At 41.7% G+C, this 27,889-nt stretch overlaps 1 protein-coding gene across 8 annotated transcripts in view; it reads left to right on the top strand.

The window, feature by feature from the left end:
* Positions 1 to 27,889, top strand: part of CCDC85A (coiled-coil domain containing 85A) — a 187,199-nt gene that overhangs the window by 126,734 nt on the left and 32,576 nt on the right. For 5 of the 8 annotated variants that reach the window (XM_048842815.2, XM_048842816.2, XM_048842817.2 and 2 more), the window contains exon 3: positions 24,120 to 24,196. The exons of 2 other annotated variants lie outside the window; for them this stretch is intronic. In XM_048842815.2, the coding sequence (XP_048698772.1) occupies positions 24,120 to 24,196 (77 nt within the window). Of the gene's footprint in view, positions 1 to 24,119; positions 24,197 to 27,889 lie in introns of those variants that run through there. One more of the 8 variants, XR_012667797.1, reaches the window with a different exon arrangement.

A 27,889-nucleotide genomic window follows, 5' to 3' on the forward strand; every position in this document is an offset into this window, starting at 1 on the left:
GTGTGGGAAGGAAGGAAGGAAGAAGCTGCTTCCAGCCAGCAGGGAGTGTGTGTGGGGGGAAGAGATGAGCTCTGCAAAGACATGGGCCAGGTCATCCTTTACTACCCACCACCCACCCCATGGCTGGAAATAGCTCCCATCCCTTCTGTTCTGCACAGTGCCGAAAGGCTGCTGCTGGTCACATTCTGATATGCAGCGGGGAGGGCACGCAGGGTCACATGCCTCCCCCATGGCAGAAATCAGCAGGGGGAGGCCTTCAGTCCCGTATTCAGCATAGGAAAATATGGTCACGCTAGTCATCATAGCAAGCACTTGGGCACAGAAGAGTAGGTGGAGGGTGCAGATCATCTCCCTTTTGGACACCATTGGAAAAACAGGTGAGTTAGATTCTGATCCAACAAAGCAGATAAGCACTTGCTATCTGCTTTGCTGAATCAGGGCCTTAACACAGCCTGAACCTCTGATTGTGCTGGGAAATCCCTTTGAAGGATGTATCCATGGGGGCGATGGCAATTAGGGGAATCCATGACAGCATGCCCCCCATGGAGGCTGCTGGAGGTATGTTATGAGTGCAGCAGGATGGTTCAAACTATTCTGACTCCATTAGCTGGATACGCAGACATTCAGTCATAGGCCCTGGCAGAGCATATGGAAGTCATTGGCTCATGGACAGGACAAACCAAAATCACAAAATTTCACCTATGTACCCCTACCTGAACACCAAAGACTTTAGTTGGACTCAAGCATTTCACTCCTCAGGAGACTAAACTGCGTGCCACAGACAGAGAATGGGAGACACTGACATTCCATCAATCCCTAGGCCCCTGTATTGGCAGGGAATTGATTAGGTGAGATATGCCCAGTTGATGAACTACCATATGCTGTTGAGGAAGAAGAAAAATCCTCAAGGTCTCTGCCAGTCTGACTTGGGGAAAAATTCCTTCTCCGTCCCAAATCTGGTAGTCAGCATGATCCTGAGCATGTGAACAAGACTAACGGGAGTGGGAAAGAATCCATTGATTATCCTTCATGTGGGAACAAATGATACAGCTAGATTCTTGCTGGAACGTATCAAGGGAAACTATGCCAGGCTGGGGAAGACGCTAAAGGATATCGAGGCTCAGGTGATCTTCAGTGGGATTCTGCCTGTTCCTAGAGAAGGGCAACAAAAGGTGTGACAAGATTATGATGCTCAACAGATGGCTGAGGTAGTGGTGCTATAATGAGGGCTTTGGGAAGCATTCCACTAGGAAGCATTCATGGACAGAGGACTGTTCTCTTGGCATGGACTTCACCTGAGTAAGGAGGGAAATAGACTTCTAGGATGGAGGATGGCACAACTGATCAAGAGAACTTTAAACTAGGAATCTGTGGTAGATGGGTGGGAGATGTCCAGGTAATCTCCATGCCAGTTATTCTCTTTGAGAGGGAAGAAAATGAAGTAAGAAAGGATATAGCCATGGGTAGGAGAATGGACATAAGCCAGAAGGGCAGTGTACATACCAATCTAACAGGTAATATTGGCTGTAGAATGTCTGTGCCCAATTCGGTAAAGAATGTGAGCGAAGCCAAACGTCAAAAAATAAGATGTTTGTACACTAATGCAAGGAGCCTAGATAATAAAATGGAGGAACTAGAGCTACTGGTGCAGGAAGTGAAACCAGATATTATAGGGATAACAGAAACATGTAGTAGTCATGACTGGAGCACAGGTATTGAAGGGTATGTGCTATTTAGGAAAGACAGAAATAAAGGCAAAGGTGGTGTTGTAGCATTGTATATCAATGATGAGGTAGACTGTAAAGCAATAAGAAGTGATGGAATGGATAAGACAGAGTCTGTCTGGGCAAAAATCATATTGGGGAAGAAAGCTACTAGAGCCTGTCCTGGGATAGTGCTTGGGGTTTGCTATAGACCGCCGGGATCCGATGTGGAAATGGATAGAGACCTCTTTAGTATTTACTTCTTTAAAAACATTAATGAGAATTGTGTGATCATGGGGGACTTTAACTTCCCAGATATAGACTGGAGGACAAGTGCTAGTAATAATAATAGGGCTCAGATTTTCCTGGATATGATAGCTGATGGATCCTTCACCAAGTAGTTGCTGACCTGACAAGAGAGGACGCCATTTTAGATTTGGTTTTGGTGAGCAGTGAGGACCTCATAGAAGAAATGATTATAGGGGGCAACCTTGGTTCAAGCGATCATGAGCTAATTCAGTTCAAACTAAATGGAAGGATAAACAAAAATAGATCTGTGACTAGGGTTTTTGATTTCAAAAAGGCTAACTTTAAAAAATTAAGGAAATTAGTTAGGGAAGTGGATTGGATTGAAAAACTTGTGGATCTAAAGGTGGAGGAGGCCTGGAATTACTTCAAATCAAAATTGCAGAAACTATCAGAAGCCTGCATCCCAAGAAAGGGGAACAATTCATAGGCAGGAGTTGTAGACCAAGCTGAATGAGCAAGCATCTCAGAGAGGTGATTAATAAAAGGAAAACACCTACAAGGAATGGAAGATGGGAGGAATTAGCAAGGAAAACTACCTTATTGAGGTCAGAACATAAGGATAAAGTGAGAAAGGCCAAAAGCCATGTACAGTTGGACCTTGCAAAGGGAATTAAAACCAATAGTAAAAGGTTCTATAGCCATATAAATAAGAAGAAAACAAAGAAAGAAGAAGTGGAACCGCTTAACACTGAGGATGGAGTGGAGGTTAAGGATAATCTAGGCATGGCCCAATATCTAAAAAATACTTTGCCTCTGTCTTTAATGAGGCTAATGAGGAACTTAGGGATAATGGTAGGACAACAAATGGGAATGAGGATATGGAGGGAGATATTACCACATCCGAGGTAGAAGCCAAACGCGAACAGCTTAATGGGACTAAATCGGGGGGCCTGCGATAATCTTCATCCAAGAATATTAAAGGAACTGGCACATGAAATTGCAAGTCCATTAGCAAGAATTTTTAATGAATCTGTAAACTCCGGGGCTGTACCATATGACTGGAGAACTGCTAACACAGTTCCTATTTTTAAGAAAGATAAAAAAAAGCGATCCGGGTAACTACAAGCCTGTTAGTTTGACATCTGTAGTATGCAAGGTCTTGGAAAAAATTTTGAAGGAGAAAGTAGTTAAGGACATTGAGGTCAATAGTAATTGGGACAAAATACAACATGGCTTTACAAAAGGTAGATCGTGTCAAACCAAACCGATCTCCTTCTTTGAGAAGGTAACAGATTTTTTAGATAAAGGGAACACAGTAGATCTAATATACCTCGTGTCATAAATATAAAGGGAAGGGTAAACCCCTTTAAAATCCCTGCTGGCCAGAGAAAAAAATCCTCTCACCTGTAAAGGGTTAAGAAGCTAAAGGTAACCTCACTGGCACCTGACCAAAATGACCAATGAGAAGACAAGATACTTTCAAAAGCTGGGAGGAGGGAGAGAAACAAAGGGTCTGTGTGTCTGTCTATATGCTGTTTCTGCCGGGGATAGACCAGGAATGGAGTCTTAGAACTTTTAGTAAGTAATCTAGCTAGGTATGTGTTAGATTATGATTTCTTTAAATGGCTGAGAAAAGAATTGTGCTGAATAGAATAACTATTTCTGTCTGTGTATCTTTTTTGTAACTTAAGGTTTTGCCTAGAGGGGTTCTCTATGTTTTGAATCTAATTACCCTGTAAGGTATCTACCATCCTGACTTTACAGGGGGGATTTCTTTATTCCTATTTACTTCTATTTCTATTAAAAGTCTTCTTGTAAGAAAACTGAATGCTTTTTCATTGTTCTCAGATCCAAGGGTTTGGGTCTGTGGTCACCTATGTAAATTGGTGAGGCTTTTTATCCAACATTTCCCTGGAAAGAGGGGGTGCAAGTGTTGGGAGGATTGTTCATTGTTCTTAAGATCCAAGGGTCTGGGTCTGTAGTCACGTAGGCAAACTGGTGAGGCTTTTTATCAAACCTTGTCCAGGAAGTGGGGTGCAAGGCTTTGGGAAGTATTTTTGGGGGAAAGACATTTCCAAACAGCTCTTCCCCAGTAACCAGTATTTGTTTGGTGGTGGTAGTGGCCAATCCAAGGACAAAGGGTGGAATATTTTGTACCTTGGGGAAGTTTTGACCTAAGCTGATAAAGATAAGCTTAGGAGGGTTTTCATGCAGGTCCCCACATCTGTACCCTAGCGTTCAGAGTGGGGAAGGAACCTTGACACCTCGATTTCAGTAAGGCATTTGATACGGTTCCACATGGAGAATTATTAGCTAAATTGGAAAAGATGGGAGTCAATATGAAAACTGAAAGGTGGATAAGGAACTGGTTAAAGGAGAGACTACAGTGGGTCACACTGAAAGGTGAACTGTCAGACTGGAGGGAGGTTACTAGTGGAGTTCCTCAGGGATTGGTTTTGGGACCAATCTTATTATTATTGACCTTGGCACAAAAAGCGGGAATGTGCTAATAAAGTTTGTGGATGACACAAAGCTGGGAGGTATTGCCAATACAAAGAAGGACCGGGATATCATACAGGAAGAACTGGATGACCTTGTAAATTGGAGTAATAGTAATAGGATGAAATTTAATAGTGAAAAGTGCAAGGTCATGCATTTAGGGATTAATAACAAGAATTTCTGTTATAAACTGGGGATGCATTACTTGGAAGTAACAGAGGAGGAGAAGGACCTCGGGGTATTGGTCTATCACAGGATGACTATGAGCCGGCAATGTGATATGGCTGTCAAAAAAGCTAATGCAGTCTTGGGATGCATTAGGCGAGGTATTTCCAGTAGAGATAAGGAGGTGTTAGTACCGTTATACAAGGTACTGGTGAGACCTCATCTGGAATAGTGTGTGCAGTTCTGGTCTCCCATGTTTAAGAAGGATGAATTCAAACTGGAACAGGTACAGAGAAGGGCTACTAGGATGATCCGAGGAATGGAAAACCTGTCTTATGAAAGGGGACTCATAGATTCATAGATATTTAGGTCAGAAGGGACCATTATGATCATTTAGTCTGACCTCCTGCACAATGTAGGCCACAGAATTTCACCCACCACTCCTACAAAAAAAAAACAAAAACCTCACACCTATATCTGTGCTATTGAAGTCCTCAAATCGTAGTTTAAAGACTTCAAGGAGCAGAGAATCCTCCAGCAAGTGACCCGTGCCCCATGCTACAGAGGAAGGCAAAAAACCTCCAGGGCCTCTTTCAATCTGCCCTGGAGGAAAATTCCTTCCCGACCCCAAATATGGCGATCAGCTAAACCCTGAGCATATGGGCAAGATTCATCAGCCAGATACTACAATGAGCTTGGCTTGTTTAGCCTAACTAAAAGAAGACTGAGAGGAGATATGATTGCTATCTATAAATATATCAGAGGAATAAACACCATGGAGGGAGAAGAATTATTTAAGCTCAGTACCAATGTGGACACAAGAACAAATGGATATAAACTGGCCATCAGGAAGTTTAGACTTGAAATTAGATGAAGGTTTCTAACCATCAGAGGAGTGAAGTTCTGGAACAGCCTTCCAAGGGAAGCAGTGGGGGCAAATACATATCTGGCTTCAAGACGAAGCTTGATAAGTTTATAGAGGAGATGATATGATGGGATAGCCTAATTTTGGCAATTAATTGATCTTCGACTACTAGCGGTAGATATGCCCAATGGCCTGTGATGGGATGTTAGATGGGCTGGGATCTGAGTTACTACAGAGAATTCTCTGCGTGTCTGGCTGGTGAGTCTTGCCCACATCCTCTAAATTTTTGAAGCAATGTCTTAATCAGCACCACAGTAACAAAACAGCAACATATTACAGTATCACTGAGATATCTCTCTGTGAAAGCGGGCCAGGAAACCCAGCTAGCTAATATTTATGTTTATATATTTTGTTTTCCCGTAAGGTGCTGATTTTGTGCAGCTCCATGTGGCATTTATGCAAATTGCTTAATTTAATTTGCATATTCACTTATTTGCACATAATACAATTTAGCTTATGATCAACACACTCTGTCCTAAGCAGTGGCAGGGTCAGAACAAGGAGCTGTGGAAAATTTGGTAGTGGCTGTTTGGGTGGTACAAAGGGAGAAGTTGGGTGGGTGCTGGGGTAGCTGGTAATGGGGGGATGTTTGCTGGTTTCCTGTGACTGCTGAGGTGTCAAGGGTTGGGTGTTGTTTGAGGGTGGGCACGAGGTCCTTGGTGTTGGGTGGCTGGCTGGGGTTGGTACCAGTGCCAGTACAGAAGTGGGGATGGCTGTTGCGGTATGGTTTTGGAGGGCAGGGGAAGACAAGGGATATACCTTGTGCAGCTGCTGACACCCCTTCCTCCAGCTGCTGCCTGGACCCAGCAGGGAGAGTAAAGAGGGAGAGGTGGGGCAGGGTGTGCCACTGTGGTCCCTAGCTGCCAGAGCGGCTGTAGTTTCTGCCTGCAGCTGAGCCAAATGCATGAAATTCTGCAGCTGAGCTGACGGTTGGCATGACAGGGCTGCCAAATGAATGAGTGTCATATGCAATGCTTGACAGCGGGTGCTCATGATTAAATCCATTGCTTAGTCTATGCCCAACTTTCAGGGCAGAAGGTGTAGTTGTGTTAAAGGCACAGGGAGCTTATATTTAACACAGAAGTTATTTTACTTTTATTAAGTTTATTATAGGTGCACTTTTGTATACTTTATTCAACATGCTTCCTGTAATATGGCACTCACAACTTTGTACAATACAATTAGTGTGGTCTTGCTGGTTCTTTGTATGATACCATCAAGTGGTCTTCTGATTTGTGCTTTGATCCTCCATTGATATATCTCACCTATCCTGTTTGCTTAGGGTCAGATGGTATTTTCATGGACTCAGGATGGATATGAACTTGAGTGATTAAACAGTGAGTTACCCTTTGTAGAATGAGTGAATAAACCAGACCAGCAAACATTGCTTGAACAAATTTACTCTGTAACTGTCTGAAAGGATGTGAGTGTACAAAGTGCACTGTACAAAGTGCAAGCTGGTCTCCATACTGGAAGAGAAAGTTCAAGGTCTGGAGCAACAGGTATCGACCCTACGTTGCATAAGAGAAACTGAAGATTTCCTGGATGGATGTCAGGATAGGCTTCTATGGACACAAGGTTATGAAGATTCAGAGCAGGCTGCACATCGGGGACAGAAGGATGGTGAAGAAATTTGGCATCATGTGACCTCCAGAAGAAAAGAGGGGGAACGTCCATGTACCAGCAGGGCAGATACAGGTAAGTAACTATTTTCATGTTCTCTCCCCAGGTACTAATGCAGAGGATGGACCAGATGATACGTCTGAGGGAAGGGAGCAGAAGGAGACTCTGCCGATTGGAAGGTATGGGATGCACTGTCCTAGGGTTAGGGGTTCCACAACCACTGCTCTCAAGAGAAGGAGGTGGTGGTGGCGGTTGGGGACTCACTCCTCAGGGGGACTGAGTCATCTATCTGCTGCCCTGACCGGGAAAAACGGAGAAGTCTGCTCTTTGCCAGGAGCTAAGTTTTGCGATGTGACTGGGAGACTGCCGAGACTCATCAAGCCCTCAGATCGCTACCCCTTCCTGCTTCTTCACATGGGCACCAATGATACTGACAAGAATGACCTTGAGCGGTTCACTGCAGACTACGTGGCTCTGGGAAGAAGGATAAAGGAGTTTCAGGTGCAATTGGTGTTCTCGTCCATCCTCCCTGTGGAAGGAAAAAGGCCTGGGTAGAGACTGTCGAATCATGGAAGTCAACGAATGGCTACGCAGGTGGTGTCAGAGAGAAGGCTTTGGATTCTTTGGCCATGGGATGGTGTTCCAAGAAGGAGTGCTAGGCAGAGATGGGCTCCACCTCACAAAGAGAGGGAAGAGCATCTTCACAAGCAGGCTGGCTAACCTAGCAAGGAGGGCTTTAAAATAGGTTCACCAGGGGAAGGAGACTAAAGCCCTGAGGTAAGTGGGGAAGTGGGATACCGGGAGGAGGCACAAGCAGGAGCGCGTGAGAGGGGAGGGCTCCTGCCTCATACTGAGAAAGAGGGGCAATCAGCAGGTTACCTCGAGTGCCTATATACAAATGCATGAAGCCTGGGAAACAAGCAGGGAGAACTGGAAGTCCTGGCACAGTCAAGGAATTACGATGTGATTGGAATAACAGAGACTTGGTGGGATAACTCACATGACTGGAGTACTGTCATGGATGGATATAAACTGTTCAGGAAGGACAGAAAGGGCAGAAAAGGTGGGGGAGTTGCACTGTATGTAAGAGAGCAGTATGACTGCTCAGAGCTCAAGTATGAAACTGAAGAAAAACCTGAGAGTCTCTGGATTAAGTTTAGAAGTGTGAGCAACACGGGTGATGTTGTGGTGGGAGTCTGCTATAGACCACCAGACCAGGGGGATGAGGTGGACAAGGCTTTCTTCTGGCAACTCATGGAAGTTACTAGATCGCAGGCCCTGGCTCTCATGGGAGACTTCAATCACCCTGATATCTGCTGGGAGAGCAATACAGCGGTGCACAGGCAATCCAGGAAGTTTTTGGAAAATGTAGGGGACAATTTCCTGGTGCAAGTGCTGGAGGAACTAACTAGGGGCGGAGCTCTTCTTGACCTGCTGCTCACAAACCAGGAAGAATTAGTAGGGGAAGCAAAAGTGGATGGGAACCTGGGAGGCAGTGACCATGAAATGGTCGAGTTCAGGATCCTAACACAAGGAAGAAAGGAGAGCAGCATAATACAGACCCTGGACTTCAAAAAAGCAGATTTTGACTCCCTCAGGGAGCTGATGGGCAAGATTCCCTGGGAGAATAACATGAGGGGGAAAGGAGTCCAGGAGAGCTGGCTGTATTTTAAAGAATCCTTATTGAGGTTACAGGGACAAACCATCCCGATGTGTAGAAAGAATAATATGGCAGGCGACCAGCTTGGCTTAACAGTGAAATCCTTGCTGCTCTTAAATACAAAAAAGAAGCTTACAAGAAGTGGAAGATTGGACAAATGACCAGGGAAGAGTATAAAAATATTGCTCGGACTTCCAGGAGTGAAATCAGGAAGGCCAAATCACACCTGGAGTTGCAGCTAGCAAGAGATGTTAAGAGTAACAAGAAGGGTTTCTTCAGGTATGTTAGCAACAAGAAGAAAGTCAAGGAAAGTGTGAGCCCCTTACTGAATGAGGGAGGCAACCTAGTGACAGAGGATGTGGAAAAAGCTAATGTACTCAATGCTTTTTTTGCCTCTGTCTTCACGAACAAGGTCAGCTCCCAGACTACCGCACTGGGCAGCACAACATGGGGAGGAGGTGACCAGCCCTCTGTGGAGAAAGAAGTGGTTTGGGACTATTTAGAAAAGCTGGATGAGCACAAGTCCATAGGGCTGGATGTGCTGCATCCGAGAGTGCTAAAGGAGTTGGCGGATGTGATTGCAGAGCCATTGGCCATTATCTTTGAAAACTCATGGCAATCGGGGGAGGTCCCAGATGACTGGAAAAAGGCGAATGTAGTGCCCATCTTTAAAAAAGGGAAGGAGGAGGATCCTGGGAACTACAGGCCAGTCAGCCTCACCTCAGTCCCTGGAAAAATCATGGAGCAGGTCCTCAAGGAATCAATTCTGAAGCACTTAGAGGAGAGGAAAGTGATCAGGAACAGTCAGCATGGATTCACCAAGGGCAAGTCATGCCTCACTAATCTAATTGCCTTCTATGATGAGATAACTGGCTCTGTGGATGAAGGGAAAGCAGTGGACGTGTTGTTCCTTGACTTTAGCAAAGCTTTTGATACGGTCTCCCACAGTATTCTTGCCAGCATGTTAAAGAAGTATGGGCTGGATGAATGGACTATACAGTGGATAAAAAGCTGGCTAGATCATCAGGCTCAATGGGTAGTGATCAATGGCTCCATGTCTAGTTGGCAGCCAGTATCAAGTGGAGTGCCCCAGGGGTTGGTCCTGGGGCTGGTTTTGTTCAATATCTTCATAAATGATCTGGAGGATGGTGTGGATTGTACCCTCAGCAAGTTTGCAGATGACATTAAACTGGGAGGAGAGGTACATATGCTGGAGGGTAGGGATAGGATACAGAGGGACCTAGACAAATTGAAGGATTGGGCCAAAAGAAATCTGATGAGGTTCAACAAGGACAAGTGCAGAGTCCTGCACTTAGGATGGAAGAATCCAATGCACCGCTACAGACTAGGGACCAAATGGCTCGGCAGCAGTTTTGCAGAAAAGGACTTAGGGGTTACAGTGGATGAGACGTTGGATATGAGTCAACAGTGTGCCGTCGTTGCCAAGAAGGCCAATGGCATTTTGGGATGTATAAGTAGGGGCATTGCCAGCAGATCGAGGGACGTGATCATTCCCCTCTATTTGACATTGGTGAGGCCTCTTCTGGAGTACTGTGTCCAGTTTTGGGCCCCACACTAGAAGGAGGATGTAGAAAAATTGGAAAGAGTCCAGTGGAGGGCAACAAAAATGATTAGGGGACTGAAACACATGACTTATGAGGAGAGGCTGAGGGAACTGGGGATGTTTAGTCTTCAGAAGAGAAGAATGAGGGGGGATTTGATAGCTGCTTTCAGCTACCTGAAAGGGGGTTCCAAAGAGGATGGCTCTAGACTGTTCTCAATGGTAGCAGATGACAGAACAAGGAGTAATGGTCTCAAGTTGCAGTGGGGGAGATTTAGGTTTGCTATTAGGAAAAACTTTCACTATGAGGGTGGTGAAACACTGGAATGTGTTATCTAGGGTGGTGGTGGAATCTCCTTCCTTGGAAGTTTTTAAGGTCAGGCTTGACAAAGCCCAGGCTGGGATGATTTAGTCGGGGATCGGTCCTGCTTTGAGCAGGGGGTTGTACTAGATGACCTCCTAAGGTCCCTTCCAACCCTGATATTCTATGATTCTTTTAGTGACACTAGAAGCCACATTTTTGAAGGAATTTAGGCATCTAATGGATGCAGATAGGCACCTAGTGGGATTTTCAAAAGTGCCTAGATGCCCAATTCCCACTGAAATCATTAGGAGTTAAATAATACAACCCCACCTAGTGTGGATGAAGTTATATCACTATCAACCTTCTTATAGCAGTATAGCTTATTCCTATATGAGAAGGGGAATAAGCTGTATTGGTATGAGTACTTTTATGCTGATATACCTCTGTTCACTCCAGAGGTTGAACAAGTACTAAATGTTTTGGTCAAAATAAAAAAATCACCCCCGCCCCCCCCACCTCCTTGACTGAAATAGTTATACTGGTACAAAATTGTGTGGATATATGAGGCCTGAGACAGTGGTTTTAAAGTTTTGTTTCACAACCACATTCTGATTCTGTTAAGAGTGGTTTGTAGCATGTGATCCATTAGGATTGAAATCATTTCTCCCTTTTATGACCCAGTGTGTGTCACTTTGTTAATTACATGAACTGCTTTTCAGCCAGTATCCTCATTTTGCCCCTTGGACTCTTTCCCGTGGATTTAATGGGCATTAGATTAGGCCTTTTATACAGATAAGGGGGCACACTGCTAGTGCAATGTAAAGGAGCCTTGGTGTAAATGAGATCCAACAATGCTTTACACTTTGAACTTTCTGTACGTGCATATCTATTAATTCAGTCTCATCCAAAACACACTGAAGACTTTTTGGGCCTGATTCTTATTTGCACTAAGTTCCCTCTGTACTGTTCTGGCACTACCATAATGGTATCAACGGACCTTAGTGTAAATGAGAATCAGGCCCATTGACTTCAGTGGGGTGTGGCTGAAGCCCTGGTAGGGTATTAAAAAGGGTATTAGTATAGCTCATCATTACTACTTGGTCCTCTGTCACAGATGCCAATGTATTACATTTTATATGTCAAAACCCCAATGTTTGAATTTTTATATGCTAGCACTTTTCTTGTTTTCATGTGATTAAAATCACTGGACATGTGCAATGCTTATAAAAGCCTTATAATTTAGCTCAATTTAACACCAGACCATGTCTGTGAGCTATGGAATTACTTATGGTAAACTTTAAGTTTCTATCCCCAAAATGTTGAAGCACTAGATTTTTTAAAAAAATATTTTTTTATAATGGTAAAAGTGTTTGTTTATTCCACTCATTTGTTAAAATGGCTACATCATTTTTGCTCAGTGTTCTTTAAAAAAAATTCTGAGATTAAGAACAAACTTGGAAAATTAAATCCAAAAGGTAAAAAAAGTCTGAGGGAGTCTGAACAACAGTCTTTTCCTGTTAAGAATAGAGATGTCTGTGCAACTTTAACTAAAGGAGTCATTTTGAGGTCCTCCAATCAACTCATCTTTTGTAACCCAAAGCTTTGGGGGAAATGAAGCACAAATCTGAAATTCAGAGTTAATTTTTACTGCTCTTTAGAAAGTCTGATTCATTATTTCAATACAAAATTGTGTATTGTCAATGCTTGTAATGCAGCTAGTAAGAAACTCTTGGAAATGTCTGACCATAAACCAGAATAGCTTTTCTTTTTACTACTAATGGTCTATGTTTCCATGACTGAGAATTGAGATAAGGATTTAAAATGTCACAGAAGGAACATCCCTGCAAATTCTGTGAGCAAGCGCTACCATTGTCAAATAAGGTAATTAAGCAAGAAAAGCAATCCAGGAGTGATCTCCTCATCCACCTCCCCATTGCTTGTCTAATAGTGATATGATTATTTAAAAACTACAACATCATATAATTGTTTTAGGTCATTGACTACAAATAAAATGTAAACATTCTACAAACATGGCAAATAAGTAATGTACTGGCTTGGTTTATTGAATGAAGGATTCTATGCTTGCGGTGGGTGAGTGTTAGAGGGCAGGTATATGATGGGTAGGCATAAGAGGGTTTTTGATCTGGAAGTTGAGTCTTGGTTAGAATCATGGGGAAGAATATAAGGTTGTTGTTTGAATGTGTTTTATGATATTTTATAATTGTACATTTTGGTTAGAGATTATATGAACTATATGGATATTTTGGAATATTTCTCTTTAACTGGGTCCTTTTAGGTAGCTAAGTGGGTGGTGTTCTTTGTAGGGTTTGTTAGTTACTGTGAGATTCCTTGGTGTCCAGGACATATTTTAATTATAATGGTAAGTCTGAACTGTAACTTAAAATTACAAAAGGTTTTTTGTCTGTTGCATGAACAAGATCAGATCTAACTAGTCTTTGGTGTTCTGCTTGTCATTTTCTTTCTACCCATCCCAGTATCTTTCTTTGACCTCAGTTGCTAAGATTATTTTTTATTCAGATGAAAATTTTACCATCAATATTCTACTCAATACATTTATATACTAGTTTCTTTTATGTGGTATGATCTGTGTTTGAAAGCCCTCTTCAAGTCCCAGGAGATTACTTTACTGTTGTATGGTTTAGAATGCCAGCAGATATATTTAATTCACCTAAGAAGGCATTTTCCACAGTGTGTTTTAATCTATTTAATGGGTATTTTCAGCCACACCCAAACACTTTCTTGTTCTGGATCAGATGGCATATGTTAATTTACAAAACTCTGTTCAGAAGTGAATGTTTGGGATTCCTGTCCCTTTCAAAAGCTTATTACAAAGGAGAGTTTTTGTCACAAAAAATAATTGTATTGGGCCCAAGTTTCCTTGCCCAAGTTATTCTTATATTGGAGTGAAATTTTGCCTTTAAGGGTCAGGTTGTTTGTCTGCCCCTCGCCATGGAAGAGGCTGGTGTTTAGCTCTGTAAACCCAAAAATATCCGATAATCCACTTGGATTACTCTATCAATAGTTAGACTCTCAACCAATCTCATTTTTGGAGATTTATGTGCTTCTTCAGGCTATTAAGTCCAGCAAGTGGCTTTTTGATTTCAGAGTCTGAAAACCTGTACCTTCCTTGATCAGAGGTGTAGCTATTACTTCTGTACCCAGTGCTGTGAGGTGCTGAGCAACCACAATTGCATGAGCTCAGCACCTCAGCGGATTTGGCCATCAGATGTTAAGACATACCCTGTTTTCTTTTGCAAAGTCATGCTATATGACAAACATATGGAACAATGGCATTCTGTTTCTGTACACTTGGGTGGGAGAAGGAAGACTTGTTGCTGGAGGGTGGTCAGTAGCTGGTTCATTGGAACTGGCTTATGCTTCTGTATTGTTAATAGCTTTTGTAGAGCCCGGGGTGGGGGTCTTCAGTAAGGAGTTGTTTATAAATAATAATAATAAATACAAATTAAACAGATTGGAATTTTAAAGCTGTGACAAACTGAAGATTTCTCTAGACCTGATGCTTTTTTTTCTCCCATCCATGAGCTTCTCTCCATGCCCTAGTTGTGGAGTCTGCCATGATTATCTCTTGCTCCTGGACCAATTCTTAATCCTATCTCCGATTTAGTAGCCCTTCCCATTTAGTGATCCTCCCATACTCCTAATTCCACTATCCCCCATCCCAGACTGCATCCTAGTTTCCTTCTTCAGCTCTTCTCTTACTGAGGCTGCTCTAAAGCTCAGTTTTGTCAGTCTTTCCATTGAGTTCAGTGGGCTTTGGATCAAGCCCATTCTTAGCACCAGTCCTCCTTGCTGCATTCCAAGTGCAGTAGGATTCATCTTGAGGTAGGAAAGCATTGTTAAAGAGCAAAGGAGAGCATGGAGTAGAATCAATATTGTTCTTAAGTAAAATATAAATCTGCTTATCCTCAGATAGTAGAAACCCAAGCCTGTATTTTTAAATAACCTGTCTCAAAGGCAACATCTAAACAGTGATTAAGAGTGTGGCTTAGAACAAATCTTTTAGGGACTCCTTAAGTGACATCAGCAGGAGTCAAACAAAAGTCTGCTATTGAAATAGAATTATGTCATCAAGTTGGAGTAGGAGAAAAACCTAATGCACTCTGGCCCTAGTCAATGCAGCCCCAGTTCAAAAGGAGGTCATCATCTATAGTGTCAAAGTAGCACTTAAGTCCAGACAAATGCAGACAGACAACCCCAGTCAGACTTCATCAATAAACCATTAAAGCCTTGACTATAGTAGAGTCAAGACTATGAAAAAATACAAACCTCTGACTGCAACAAATAGACATAATTTGCAATTAAAAGCTGCAACTGAGAAAACACTAGTTGTGTAAGAAAATTTGGATAAATGTCTAATTCTAGAGACATAATTACTTAAGTCTGGATCCCATGTGTGTTGAAAACAGGAGGTACAGCACCTGTTGCCCAAGAAACAAAAATAACTGTTTTGATTGAAAGAATAATAATCTGAAGGATACATTCTAGTTAAAAAAGTGTAAAGCTTACAAGCACTAAGATCTAATTTGAAATAATCAGAGCAGTATCCATGGAGCTGAGTTTAGTGAATTGACAAACAAAACCAAAAACCACCACAAGAAGTTATATTGTTAGTTACAGGAAAAAACCTGTATAATTGTGACCAATAATCACAGATGAGAGCACTCAGTTTTACTGCAACAAAATGTAAGACAAATAATTATTCTGGTCAAAAAAGCAATAATCTGAGTGATACAAACCCTACTCTAAGGGTTTTGCTGCCATAGGTGTTCTAGAGAACATGCTTTACCAGTCACTTTCACAATAAACAGTTGTTAAACGTTTTGCTGAGCTTAATACAATTTCCCTTAGGCAAACGTCAGGTCTATCTATATGATCGTGCTATCCTTAATATTGTTAAGTTTCAGAGGAATTTCACCATAGTTTAACAAGAAGCTCTCTAGGATTTAAAAATGTCATACAAGGGATGCAACTTTAATAGAGCTAGTGGAAATACAGAGTAGCTTCAATGAGTAGCTTCACCAGTGTAAATAAGAACAGTATGTTGACAATGTACAGTAATGAGATTTAAAAATGGGCTGGATGCGGTTATAATATTTCTAGTTATGACTGTTAATATAGGAGTACTCAAATAATGCTTTGAGCTGTTACTTGGTCCCTGTAAGGTACAAGGGAAAAGATTTATATTCTGTAATACTAGATAGTTGGCTATGCACAGATTCTCACCTTTCATCTTGCGATGGACTTAAGTGACCTGGTCTAATACAATATTGCAAATCTTATGCTCCTGCTGAAAGTAGTACAGCGAAAGCAAGGTTACACATATCCTTCATGTTTTTGAAATAGCTTTCCAAAGACTACAGGCAGCATCTTAAAGGCCTTTCCCTATTGTTTGAACCTTCTGCAAATGTTTTTAATTGAACCAAATTCATCAGCTACCTATATATCTTGGCACACAATGGGTTAACTTCTTTGCTGATGTAACTAGATGGCTCAGTTGACTTCACTGTAATTTTACCCATTTATACCACTTGAGAATTTCTCACTGTATTTAAAATATGGTCACCCCATTCATCAGAATATAACAAGGCTTATATAGATCCTGGCACACTCCATGTAAATTATGATTACCAAATAGAGCTATCAGAAAGTTTTGATGAAAACCAAAACAAGATTAACATTTTTCATAAAATTTTATTTTTCCACTTCTGGCCAGCCATATTATGAGATGCCTCCCAATTTAACAGTTCCTTCACTGATGTGCAGTTCTATCAGCTGTAAAAAAATAAAAGTTCTATTCAAAAAGGAGCTACGTAATGAACAATGGTCACATATATATAGCCACAACTGTTGTCAGTGCAACTCAAACTCAGCACCTTAAGCCCCAAAAACCAGAGCTCTAATGCTTGAGTTAAAGATGATGATTTTTGCTGTCTAATTAGCAGACTGTTAGAGTCAGTTGGGCCAGTCACTAAAGGGAAACATGATCATATGCAGTAATGGCTTATCCAAGGCCTATTGAAGTCAATGGAAAAACCTACTATTGACTTCAGTTAGCATTGAACCAGGGCCTAAGCCATATTCATAGTATGAAAGCCCTAGTGGAAAAAGATAGAACGAAGGGAAACGTCTTAAGAAAACAGACTTTAATGTGACATCCACAACCATTCTAAAATAGAGGAGGAAATCCAGTTTAAAGAACATTACAAAAGTATTTGATGTAGGGAGATCAGTCACAGACACACTGAAAATGGATATCAGTGTGATAAAACAAGTATATGCATGTGGGAACAAAATCAGGCTCTAACATAGTTTGACACAAACAAAAAGTATCTAGCAGTTTCAAGAATTCTGATGTCATAAGAGAAAAATGATCAGCTACATAAATACTGAAGTCCTCTAATAAAGTTAGACTAAATGATACAGAATGAGGGCAGATTGTCTCAGTATTTCTATAAAAACATGGTATTAAGTTTTTGAGGATGATAAACTACCACAAATACTACACTGTTATTATACAAATAATCAAGAATTTTAGTTTAATTCCCAGAATGGAGTGAGGCACAATGACTACACTTCCAACTATGTTAACAGCATGTGGAACTGATGTAAAAAAGGAAGATTTGAGGAACTGTGTGTGGTATAACTACAAAGATTTTCATCTTCACTGATCAGATCCAGTATATCTGAATATACTTGCAGACTGGAAGGAGACTCTTAAGGGTCTGTCTACACTGCAGTAAAACACCCAGGCTAGCCTGTGTCAGCTGACTAGGCTCACAGGACTCAGGCTGCAGGGCTATAAAATTGCAGTGTAGATATATGGGCTCAAGTGGAGCTCAGACTCTGGGACCCTTCCCACCTCACAGGGTCTCAGAGCCAGGGCTCTAGCCTGAGCCTGGACATCTACTCTGCAATTTTATAGCCCCACAGCCAGAGTTCCACGAGCTCAAGTCAACTGACAAGGGGCCAGCAACAGATATTTTATTGCAATGTAGACATACCCTGTAAGACACCAAGGAAACAATCCTGTGTCTTCAGGGGGCTGTGACAAAATATGACCCAGCAACCTTTTCCATCTCTATTTTTTGTGCTTATGGCTTTAATGAATACTATAATTTTAAAATACACATTTATTTGACAGATCATATTTAAAGTAGAATGGAACTTGTTCAAGATTGCTGCTTCAGTAGAACAAATATCTAAAAACAGAATATTGGACCATGGGAGAAGCAGAAGTAATGCAGCCAAATATGAAGCTAGGAGTTCCCACACTGGATCTGACCAGTGGTCCATTGGCAGGGAGAGATGGATCAGAATTCACATCGCACTCCCTATCAGTACTCAGCCCAAGCCGGGGAAGCTAATGATCCAACCAGCAGACCAAATTCAGTAATGAATCCTGGTCATGTGCCACCTGAGGCACGTTGCACATAAACTAAGAAAGAAGTGGTCCATCTAGTCCAGTATCCTGTCTCTGGGTCCAAATCCTGTTCAGTTCTTGAGCAAAAACAAGTTGTTTGGTCTTATCCAAGTCCTCATTTGGCCATAACATCACTGACAGGTTTATGCTGATATTCAGAATGTGACAATAGAGCTTTTACTGGTATTAATACAAATATTTTTCCATCATTCATTAGTTGTTTAAGACTGAGGGAGCTCAGATGAGATGTGTTTGGGAGTTAAAATTCTATATTGTGACAAAGCTCTGTCCTTGCCTCAGTGGGTCCCGCATTTCCTGGCAGATTTCACTAGCCTCAGGGGCTCACTCTGACCCTCAATGTAACCCTTCTCTCTAGAGACAAGGGTCACAGTCTACTGAGCCATTTTCATCATAAGCCAGCAAGGGAGGTGAGGAGAAGTTATCCTTCCTTGCACAGTTGCTGTTGTCTCCCAGTCTCAGTGATTAATCAGGGGGCAAATGTGTGTGTGGGGAGCCCAGGCCCACCCTCTACTCCGGGTTCCAGCCCAGGGATCCTAATAGTATCAGCTATGGTAGCTGACCTTTTAGAAACATGACCTGTACAATTCCCTAGTCTACTTCCCCCACAGCAGCCCTCACTTCCTCAAGCTCCACTTTACCCTTACCTTGGGGCCTCCTTCTTTGTGATATGGTGCATACTACTCAGCCTCTCCAATAGCAGAACTTCCTCCCACAGCTCCTAACATGCACACCCACCTGACTGGCTGGGAGGCTTTTAACTAGTTTCAGCCAGCCCCTGATTGGCTTCAGGTGTTCCAGTCAACCTAGTGTTCTCCTTGCCTTCTGGAAAGTTCTTAATTGGCCCCAGGTGTCTTAATTGACCTGGAGCAGCTTCCATTTCACTTAACCTGGTACCAGGGATTAGTTTAGCCTGGAGCTAATATATCTATCTCCCACTACTTTTCTATAGCCATCTGGCCTTGCCCTGTCACAATATGTAAGCAGCTGTGCAACCAAAGATTAAGATTTGTTTTGTAGTAAATGGAGGTCTTTTGCAATGCATTTGAAATCCTAAGAACTACATGGATAATAAATGAATCTACTTAGAGAAGCATAAAATACAAATGGCTTTACTAATTACATCAGGTGAAAATCATCTTATTTGTCCAATGATTATCAATTTGTCTTTCAAAACAATTATTGTCTGATATTGTGGTGGGGTAGTTTGCCCCTTAAAGGCCGTGGGCCACTTTGCCATGTGACATGCCCTTTTAAGTCTTTAAGGGTTCATTATATGAACCTAATGGGGACAGAGAGAAAGTAGTCCTGGGAATAAATGATGCTTGGGAGGAAATCCTGTCATTATATCTTTAAGAATCTGAGGCCAGGAGTCTTTCAGAAAGGGCAGGAAAGGCTCCTCTCTCCCCTCCAAACAACTGGGAATGAGCTGGGAAAAGAGGTCCAGCATAAATTCTGTTGCCTCTCTCATAGCAGGTCAGATGCCTGCAGACACTGTAGGGGGTAAAAGGACTCCTGTAGGGCCCTAAAGAGCAAGAAGGCATCAGCAGGAGAAGGCTGCCTGCTGGATCCTCCTAGCCTAAGGATTAATTGAGGATAAAGGGGCCAGCAGAGGGAGAAGTTAGTTAAGGCCCTACAGCTGGAAAAATTATAACCCGACCCCAAGGAGGAGAGCTGGGGGAGCTCCTGCCATAAGGAGAGGCAGTGACTGAAGCACAGCACCAGCTCCAGGAAGGAGGGTGGGGGCCCCTGAACTGGGACAAAGAGCTGACCAGGTCTTTTATTGGGACCCCAGCAGGGAGATCTGGAGCAACGAAGTAAATCATCCATTGTAGAAAACTTAATAAATCAGACCCCAGGAAGGGGGTACATGTTCTTGAGCCAATTAAAGTCTGGTAATTGAAAGAATACGAGGGTGGAGTGCCCTGGAAGGACCATAAAGGGCCGTGGCTTACCTCTTGACAGATATATTGGAACATCTTGCAAGATGCTAGACTGGGAAACAACACAAATATGGATCTGGTAGGTGTTACTGCTACAGTTCTCGTAATGCCTTTGGCTGTGCTGCAGTGAATATAGGTTGGATGAAATCCTGCTCCATGGAAATCATTGGGAATTTTGCCACTGACTTCAATGGAGATAAAATTTCACCCCGTGTAATTTATGGTATCCATTTTACAACATAACTTGAGTATATTAATTTATACTCCTATATATATATATATATATATATATATATATATATATATATATTTGTAATAATGAAGGACACCAGGACTACTCATTTCAATTAGCATTTGCTAGATCAGGCCCTTGGTATCTGATCTAAGTGTTAGTATTAATGGGATTGGTAGGGAGATTAAAATAAATCTTTCATACTATGAAAGGGTTGAAATACTAGGAGATTTTATACCAGATGCTCAGATAGTGTAAAATCAGCGTTGACTTCACTAGAGCTATGTAGATTTACACCAACTATGGCTCTGGTCCTTAAGCTGTAAAGTATAATACAAAGGAATATATAAGAGAGGTGAAAATCTTTTACAAATATAACATGTAAGTATGTGACGCTAGACGGTGGTAGAGGAGCAAATGGCAGAAGCAAAAGCATCAAGTGTAAAAGTGAATTCAAAAGATAATGGCATGGGTTGGCAAAAGCATGAAGTTCAAAAGGAGCAGCTTTGAGTCCAGAAGCCTCCTCTTGGTGGTGGAAATCTGCAAATCAACCCCATTGAGAAGATGGTACTGTAGGAGGGGGAGGAGTACATAGTCTTTCCCCTAGAAGAATGTTGTTGGAAGGTGTCATAAATATAAAGGGAAGGGTAAACCCCTTTGAAATCCCTCCTGGCCAGGGGAAAGCTCCTCTCACCTGTAAAGGGTTAAGAAGCTAAAGGTAACCTTGCTGGCACCTGACCAAAATGACCAATGAGGAGACAAGATACTTTCAAAAGCTGGGAGGAGGGAGACAAACAAAGGGTTTGTGTCTGTCTGTGTGCTGCTCTTGCCAGAGACAGAACAGGAATGGAGTCTTAGAACTTTTAGTAAGTAATCTAGCTAGGTATGTGTTAGATTATGATTCTTTTAAATGGCTGAGAAAAGCATTGTGCTGAATAGAATAACTATTTCTGTCTGTGCATCTTTTTTGTAACTTAAGGTTTTGCCTAGAGGGGTTCTCTATGTTTTTGAATCTAATTACCCTGTAAGATATCTACCATCCTGATTTTACAGGGGGGATTTCTTTATTTCTATTTACTTCTATTTTTTATTAAAAGTCTTCTTGTAAAAACTGAATGCTTTTTCATTGTTCTCAGATCCAAGGGTTTGGGTCTGTGGTCACCTATGCAAATTGGTGAGGCTTTTTATCCAACATTTCCCAGGAAAGGGGGGGTGCAAGTGTTGGGAGGATTGTTCATTGTTCTTAAGATCCAAGGGTCTGGGTCTGTAGTCACCTAGGCAAATTGGTGAGGCTTTTTACTAAACCTTGTCCAGGAAGTGGGGTGCAAGGTTTTGGGAAGTATTTTGGGGGGAAAGACGCGTCCAAACAGCTCTTCCCCAGTAACCAGTATTAGTTTGGTGGTGGTAGCGGCCATTCCAAGGATAACGGGTGTAAAATTTTGTACCTTGGGGAAGTTTTGACCTAAGCTGGTAAAGATAAGCTTAGGAGGTTTTTCATGCAGGTCCCCACATCTGTACCCTAGAGTTCAGAGTGGGGGAGGAACCTTGACAGAAGGGAAGGATGGACTGTGAACTGTTTCCCAAAATAACTGCCCTTAGGGTGGGGAAGGTAGTGTGGGAGACTGTTGTGGAGTGCTGTTACCACCAGGGGTGGGTTACAGATAAGGAAGGAGGGTCATGAGATGGGAGGTCCTCTTAAAGAATGTGGTTAGTTTTGGATAAGCTTTGCAACTTCAGTGCTTATCTATACCAAACTTTGGGAATCCAAAGAGACTCATCCAGGACTAGTTAATGCAAGACTTGCAGATCACAGCATATAAAACCTCAGATTACCTTTCTCCCTCTGTTTCTATGTATAATCCACTACTTCACTGTGTACTAATCATTTCTGACAAATGACTATATATTGCCTTCATGTTCTATAACTTCATGTGCACTACATATGTTTGCATATTTTAAGGCAGGGTTTCTCAAACTTCATTGCACCGCGACCCCTTTCTGACAACAAAAATTAGTACACAACCCCAGGAGGAGGGACTGAACCCTGAGCCCTGCTGCCCTGGGTAGGAGAGCCAAAGCCCAAGCCCCACTGCTCCATGCAGGGGGCCTGTAACCTGAGCCCCACCGCCTAGGGCTGAAGCCCTCGAGCTTCGGCCTAGGCGGTGGGGCTCAGCCTTTAGCCCGGGGCCCCAGCAAGTCTAAGCCAGCCCTGGCGACACCGTTAAAATGGGGTCACAACCCACTTTTCGGTCCCTACCAACAGTTTGAGAACTGCTGTTTTAGGGCTTGTATTCATGGAGACACTCAGGAAAGTTAATCAGAATTAAATAAAGGTATGAATTTAAAGTGGATTAGTTAAACTATATTAAACCCCTATGTGGACACTCTAATTCAGAATTAAAATGGCCCTTAGTCTACTATCTCCCCATAAGAGTGTTAAGTGAAACCTAGTCTACTAGAAAGACGAGGTGGGTGAGGTAATAGCTTTTGTTGGAAATATATTGCCTCACCCACATCGTCTCTCTAATATGCTTGGACCAACATAGCTACAACTACATTGCATTCCCAGTCTCCTATCATTTTTATTTCATGGACTGGCTGGCATGTGAAGTGACTTGGATATATTAGAGATCTAGAGTGCCAGCTAATTTCAGCTGAGGAACTCCAGTGAAGTCAGTGGAGCCATGGGGATTATGCCAGTTGAACACCTGACCCAGCATGTCCACAGATACACCTTTTAGAGACCAAATAGCTAATTCTCCACTCTATTCCATGAGTAGATGGCTGGTGTAATTCCAGCTAAAGTCACTAGAGTACACCAGCATAAAAATGGTGTAGAGAATTAATGAATCAGGCCCCAGAGAAGGGCTGACTTCTGTTGAATTAATAGGGGCTGGTAGAGTCACAGTTATGGTCTTGTATGGAGAAGTAGTCTTCTGTATTACAATTAAACTACTCCCCATTCCATGCACATTTTCTTTAGAGGCAGTTTTCTACCTGCAGAGCTTCCATGTGGGCCAAGATATGCATGGTCATCTGTATTGGAAAATTCTGATTTTTGGCTTTGGTTCTCCTTATGGACCAAATTCTGCTCCCATTTAAGTCATTAGGAAAACTGTTTGCTTCAGTGGGAGGATAATTGACCATATATGACTCTCTCAAGGGTGGAAGTGAGCCCATGGAATTGATGTATGCTTATTTTTTGAATCTCATATCTGAGGGAAATCCTGCTCTCCTTCTTCACCTGAGGCCAATGAAAATATTTGTGTGAGCAGGATGGGGCGAGCAGGATTTACCTCTGTGATTGGCTCTTGCTATAGCACAAACTCTTTTATCTCCATGGCTGTACAAAAGTGACCCCATAGTTCACTGTATTATTCTTGTGTTTCTAAAATTGTATGTAGTTACATAGCACAGAAAATTCAGGAAGTTTAGGGTAGGGATTAGCAGAAATTGTTCTTCATTGCCTTTCTTTGGGACTTTTATTGTGTTGTAGAGAAGCAACTGCCTTGTCATTTACAGTAGTTTAGACTCAAAATCAACAAGGAATTAGGCTGATTCTGCCAAGTCTTAACGTTTTAAACTACTTATAGTATCAGCAATAACTGGTGTTATCTTAGAGAGAAACAGAACTGGGTGTTGTAAGGTACACTTAAGAGGAGATATCTGCTGTGATTACACCAAATCAGAAATCTCCTGTCTTATATAGGCTCTGATGCTAGTGCACAAAAGCAGACTTGTGTGTATAATGCGAGTTTTTTCTTTTTAATTTTAGACTCAACCTTGTCCTATGTTAGGCAGCTGGAGGCAAGAGTAAGACAGCTGGAGGAGGAAAATCGCATGCTACCCCAGGTGGGTGACTTCCTGTTGATAGGAACAGTAGCTCCTACCTAGATAGTAACACTCATGTATTAGTGTTTAACATCCGTGTTTTCTGCAGTGAGACACTGATATAATTTGAACTCTTACAGTGATCAAAGGCTCTCATTACAGTAATCAAAGCCTCTAGCATCTTTTATTTTCATTTCTCATTGCTGATTATAGTGGAGCATTTCTACTGGTGTATTTGAGATCATGACAATACTTCAGAGCATTTTTTTCACCTTTACAAGTGTTGATACCTTGTAAGAACTCACTGGAGGCTGAAACTTATGTTATAATTAACAATTAAGAAGTTTAAAATTACAAACAGCTGACCTTTGACAGTCCTAGTTTCATCTTAAGAGTGAATTTCTCTCTTCATATCTTTCTAAAATATAAAGTTTCAAATGCTATTGTGCAGACAACTTAAAACATTACTTTGATTCAAAAATGGAAATTTGTCAAGCAATTAAAATAATAAATTTGTTATTGTAATTTTTTGGGGGGATGTATTAGGTGCTTAATGGGGAGACTGAAATTACATTTTAAAAATAAACAAACATCAAATGATTTGGAGTTAAAGCTCTCCTGGGTACATGCCTTTCTTTTTATTTTAACTATTTTTATTTATTAGCAACGAATTAATAATATTTGCATTTTTCAAATATATGTTAATTTTGTATTGACTAATGCATCTTGCTATTATATTTAATTTAAAAATACTGTGGAAATTAGTACCTTTTCAAAATGAAATATCTTGTTCATTTTAAAAAAATACCCATGTAATGCTAGTTCGTCGTACTGACTCAGAATACTATGACCTGTGTGTAAAAATCAAAGATAGTGGTGAAGGGAAGGGGCAATGATATTCATAGACTCGGATTTAATCATTTTTATAAAGTATAGAGACAAATGCATTAGTTACAGGGATGGCTCAGGATCAGAGTTGGTGATGTCCTTGGTAAAGCAGATTTTAAGCAAGGTTTTGCCTAATAGTTAAAGGGGGTAATAGTTCTATTCTTTGTTCTGCCACTAACTAGTTATGTGACCTTGAGCAAGTGATTTAACTTCTCTGTACCTTAGTTTATTCATCTGAAAAATGGGCATATAATATTCACCACCTGCAAGGGGTAATGAGGATTATCATATATAAAATCACATTTGCTGAGCCTTTGAGATGCAAGATACTCTGTGATGCGGAGTATTATTGTCTTGCCAAGCAAGGCAAATGATAATGATTGACCAAAAACACAATCTCTGATTTGTCTTGGTGTGATAGATCATTCAGGAAAGACTTTAGGGCCAAAAATTTTCAAGTTACTAGTGATTTTGTTTGTCTCCATTTTGGGGTGCACACCTGAGACACTGTAGAGGGGTCTGAGTTTTCAGAAAGTGCAGAACTCCCAACTTCTGAAAATCATGGCCCTTTAAGGTCTCTCATGTTTGGTATCCAAAGTCACTAATCAGTTCTAAAAATAGTGCCTAAAAGTCTACAATGGGGAAGTGGTGTATTTTTTTTTGGAGGGGGGGGGGCAGAAGCTGAGGGAAATGCAAAGGGAATAATTAAGTAGGCAACAAAGTCTGCATCTTGACATAAATATATGCTTTATGGCCAAATGTGTGTCTATATCTTGGCTTGGTTTATTGGTTCTAGAAGCTAACCGCACACCTGTAAACACTTTATCATTAGAAATTATGAGAATGACACGTGTTGGTCTTTCACAGCATGTCTGCTCATCCTAGGAATTTCATTGCTTTCAGTACAGGAAGGAAGTATAGTCAACAGCTAGCCTATTCTGAAGTCATACTCAGTTATGTTAGTGTTTCATTTATATGAGACAGTGGGGACCTGGCTAGCATGTTCTATAAAGAATTTTCTGGGGCTTTCAGGTGAGTTGGTGAAAGACACTTGTTCAGGCAACATTCTATCTGACCTGTTTTTCTACCTTCAAAGTTACTAAGGTTAAAAAGGGCAGTAGTGGCTTCTCTGTTGTCTGGGTTGGTTGTCATTATGGGAAACATCGTAACTATACTCTGGACACTTGTCAGGCTGAAACAGAAGTAGAAAGACATAGAATGGGATTTTGATTTTCAAAAGCTCTCTCCACGTTGCTTTAACTATCTTTCTGATGAAGGCGATGGGAGTTTTCTGAGGGTTAGGCTGACTCTCAGTGCTTTTGACAGTTCCACTCCAAGCCACGTCTACACTACCTGCCGGATTGGCGGGCAGTGATCGATCTATCAGGGATAGATTTATCGTGTCTAGTGTAGATGCGATAAATCGATCCACCTCTCACCCTGGTGGAGTTCCAGAGTTGACAGAAGAGTGATCGGGGAAGTGGAGTCGACGGTGGAGCGGCAGCGGCCGTTGATCCCGCGCTGCGAGTACGCGAAGTAAGTGATTCTAAGTCAGTCTAAGGTACGTCGATTTCAGCTACGCTATTCTCGTAGCTGAAGTTGCGTATCTTAGATCGACCCCCTCCCCCGCAGTGTAGACCAGGCCCAAGTGTAGAGCATCAAATGAAATTCCTTTTCTGTTACGGGTATGAAAACTCCACCTGTGTTGTGGGAAGGGAATGTCTTTTTGTAAAAACAAAAAACAACAACAAACCCCCCTGTTATTCAGTGGCACTCACCCTGCAGGACAGCAGGGATTTTAAAGCTCCAGGACTGTACATATTAGAAGAGAGTGAGAGAGGTGAACTGTTATTGATACACTTGTTAGTAGCTATTCTATCCCTGAGTATGATCAGTGCTACTTACGATGCTTACTTTTTCCTGTCTGCTCACCTCTCTTCTTCTGCTACGCCTTCTTTCTTCCTCTTTAAGCCCTTTCCTACCCTGCCCTATTTCTCCTCTTCCAGATATGCATTACTCATACCAACTTGTGTAATGGTGTGACCATTTATACCCTGCATAGAGCACAAAAGTCCTTGGCAACCGACTAGTTATCTCCCCTTTTCCTTTGCCTTTTTTGTCTTTTTCTTACATATTAGTTTTTATTTCAACCCCCCACTACCTGTAACTTAAAGGTTTTATTAATATTTAGCAGCAGGCACCTTTTCAGAAAAAAGTGTTTCAGTGATGACATCTTCACTGTTCAAATTGAATTCTGAGCTCTAGTTTGCTGCACTATGACAAGAAATTACAATGGCTAGGGGAAAAACCAATAGCTACAGTGAGTCAATATTTCAGTCTGATCAGGGAATAGAAACGGTATAAAAATGCTCCTATTCATTTAAGACTGCAAAAGTCTCCCAACATTTGCTCGTGTGCTGGTTGATTGCATTCTACTAGGTTTAAGAGTTATGAGAAGCTGCAGACAAGTTGTAAATTTGCTTTGTTGATGGGGGCAGCAATTAGCATATATTTGTTTTCAGATGGCAAACAAAAGATATAATCCAAGCACATTCAATATATGGCCACAGATATGAGTTTTGTGAAAGAAAGCAGACGTTTTCCAAGACATGCAGCATGCAACAGGGTCTTCCTACCAGTTGCCAAACTACATTGGCTGGGCATGAGGAAACAGTAGATTATTGGTTAATATCAGTGCTTCTCAAACACAAAAGTATGTAACAGTGCTTGCTAGTGGTGTACACAGAGAGACACAATTTGGGGAAGGATGTTTGTGGGTGGTGTAATTTGAACCAAGAAAGATCTGGCATATAATAAGATTCTTTA

This window comes from Caretta caretta, chromosome 3 (genome assembly GCF_965140235.1).
Source record: "Caretta caretta isolate rCarCar2 chromosome 3, rCarCar1.hap1, whole genome shotgun sequence".
NCBI classification, from domain to species: domain Eukaryota; kingdom Metazoa; phylum Chordata; order Testudines; family Cheloniidae; genus Caretta; species Caretta caretta.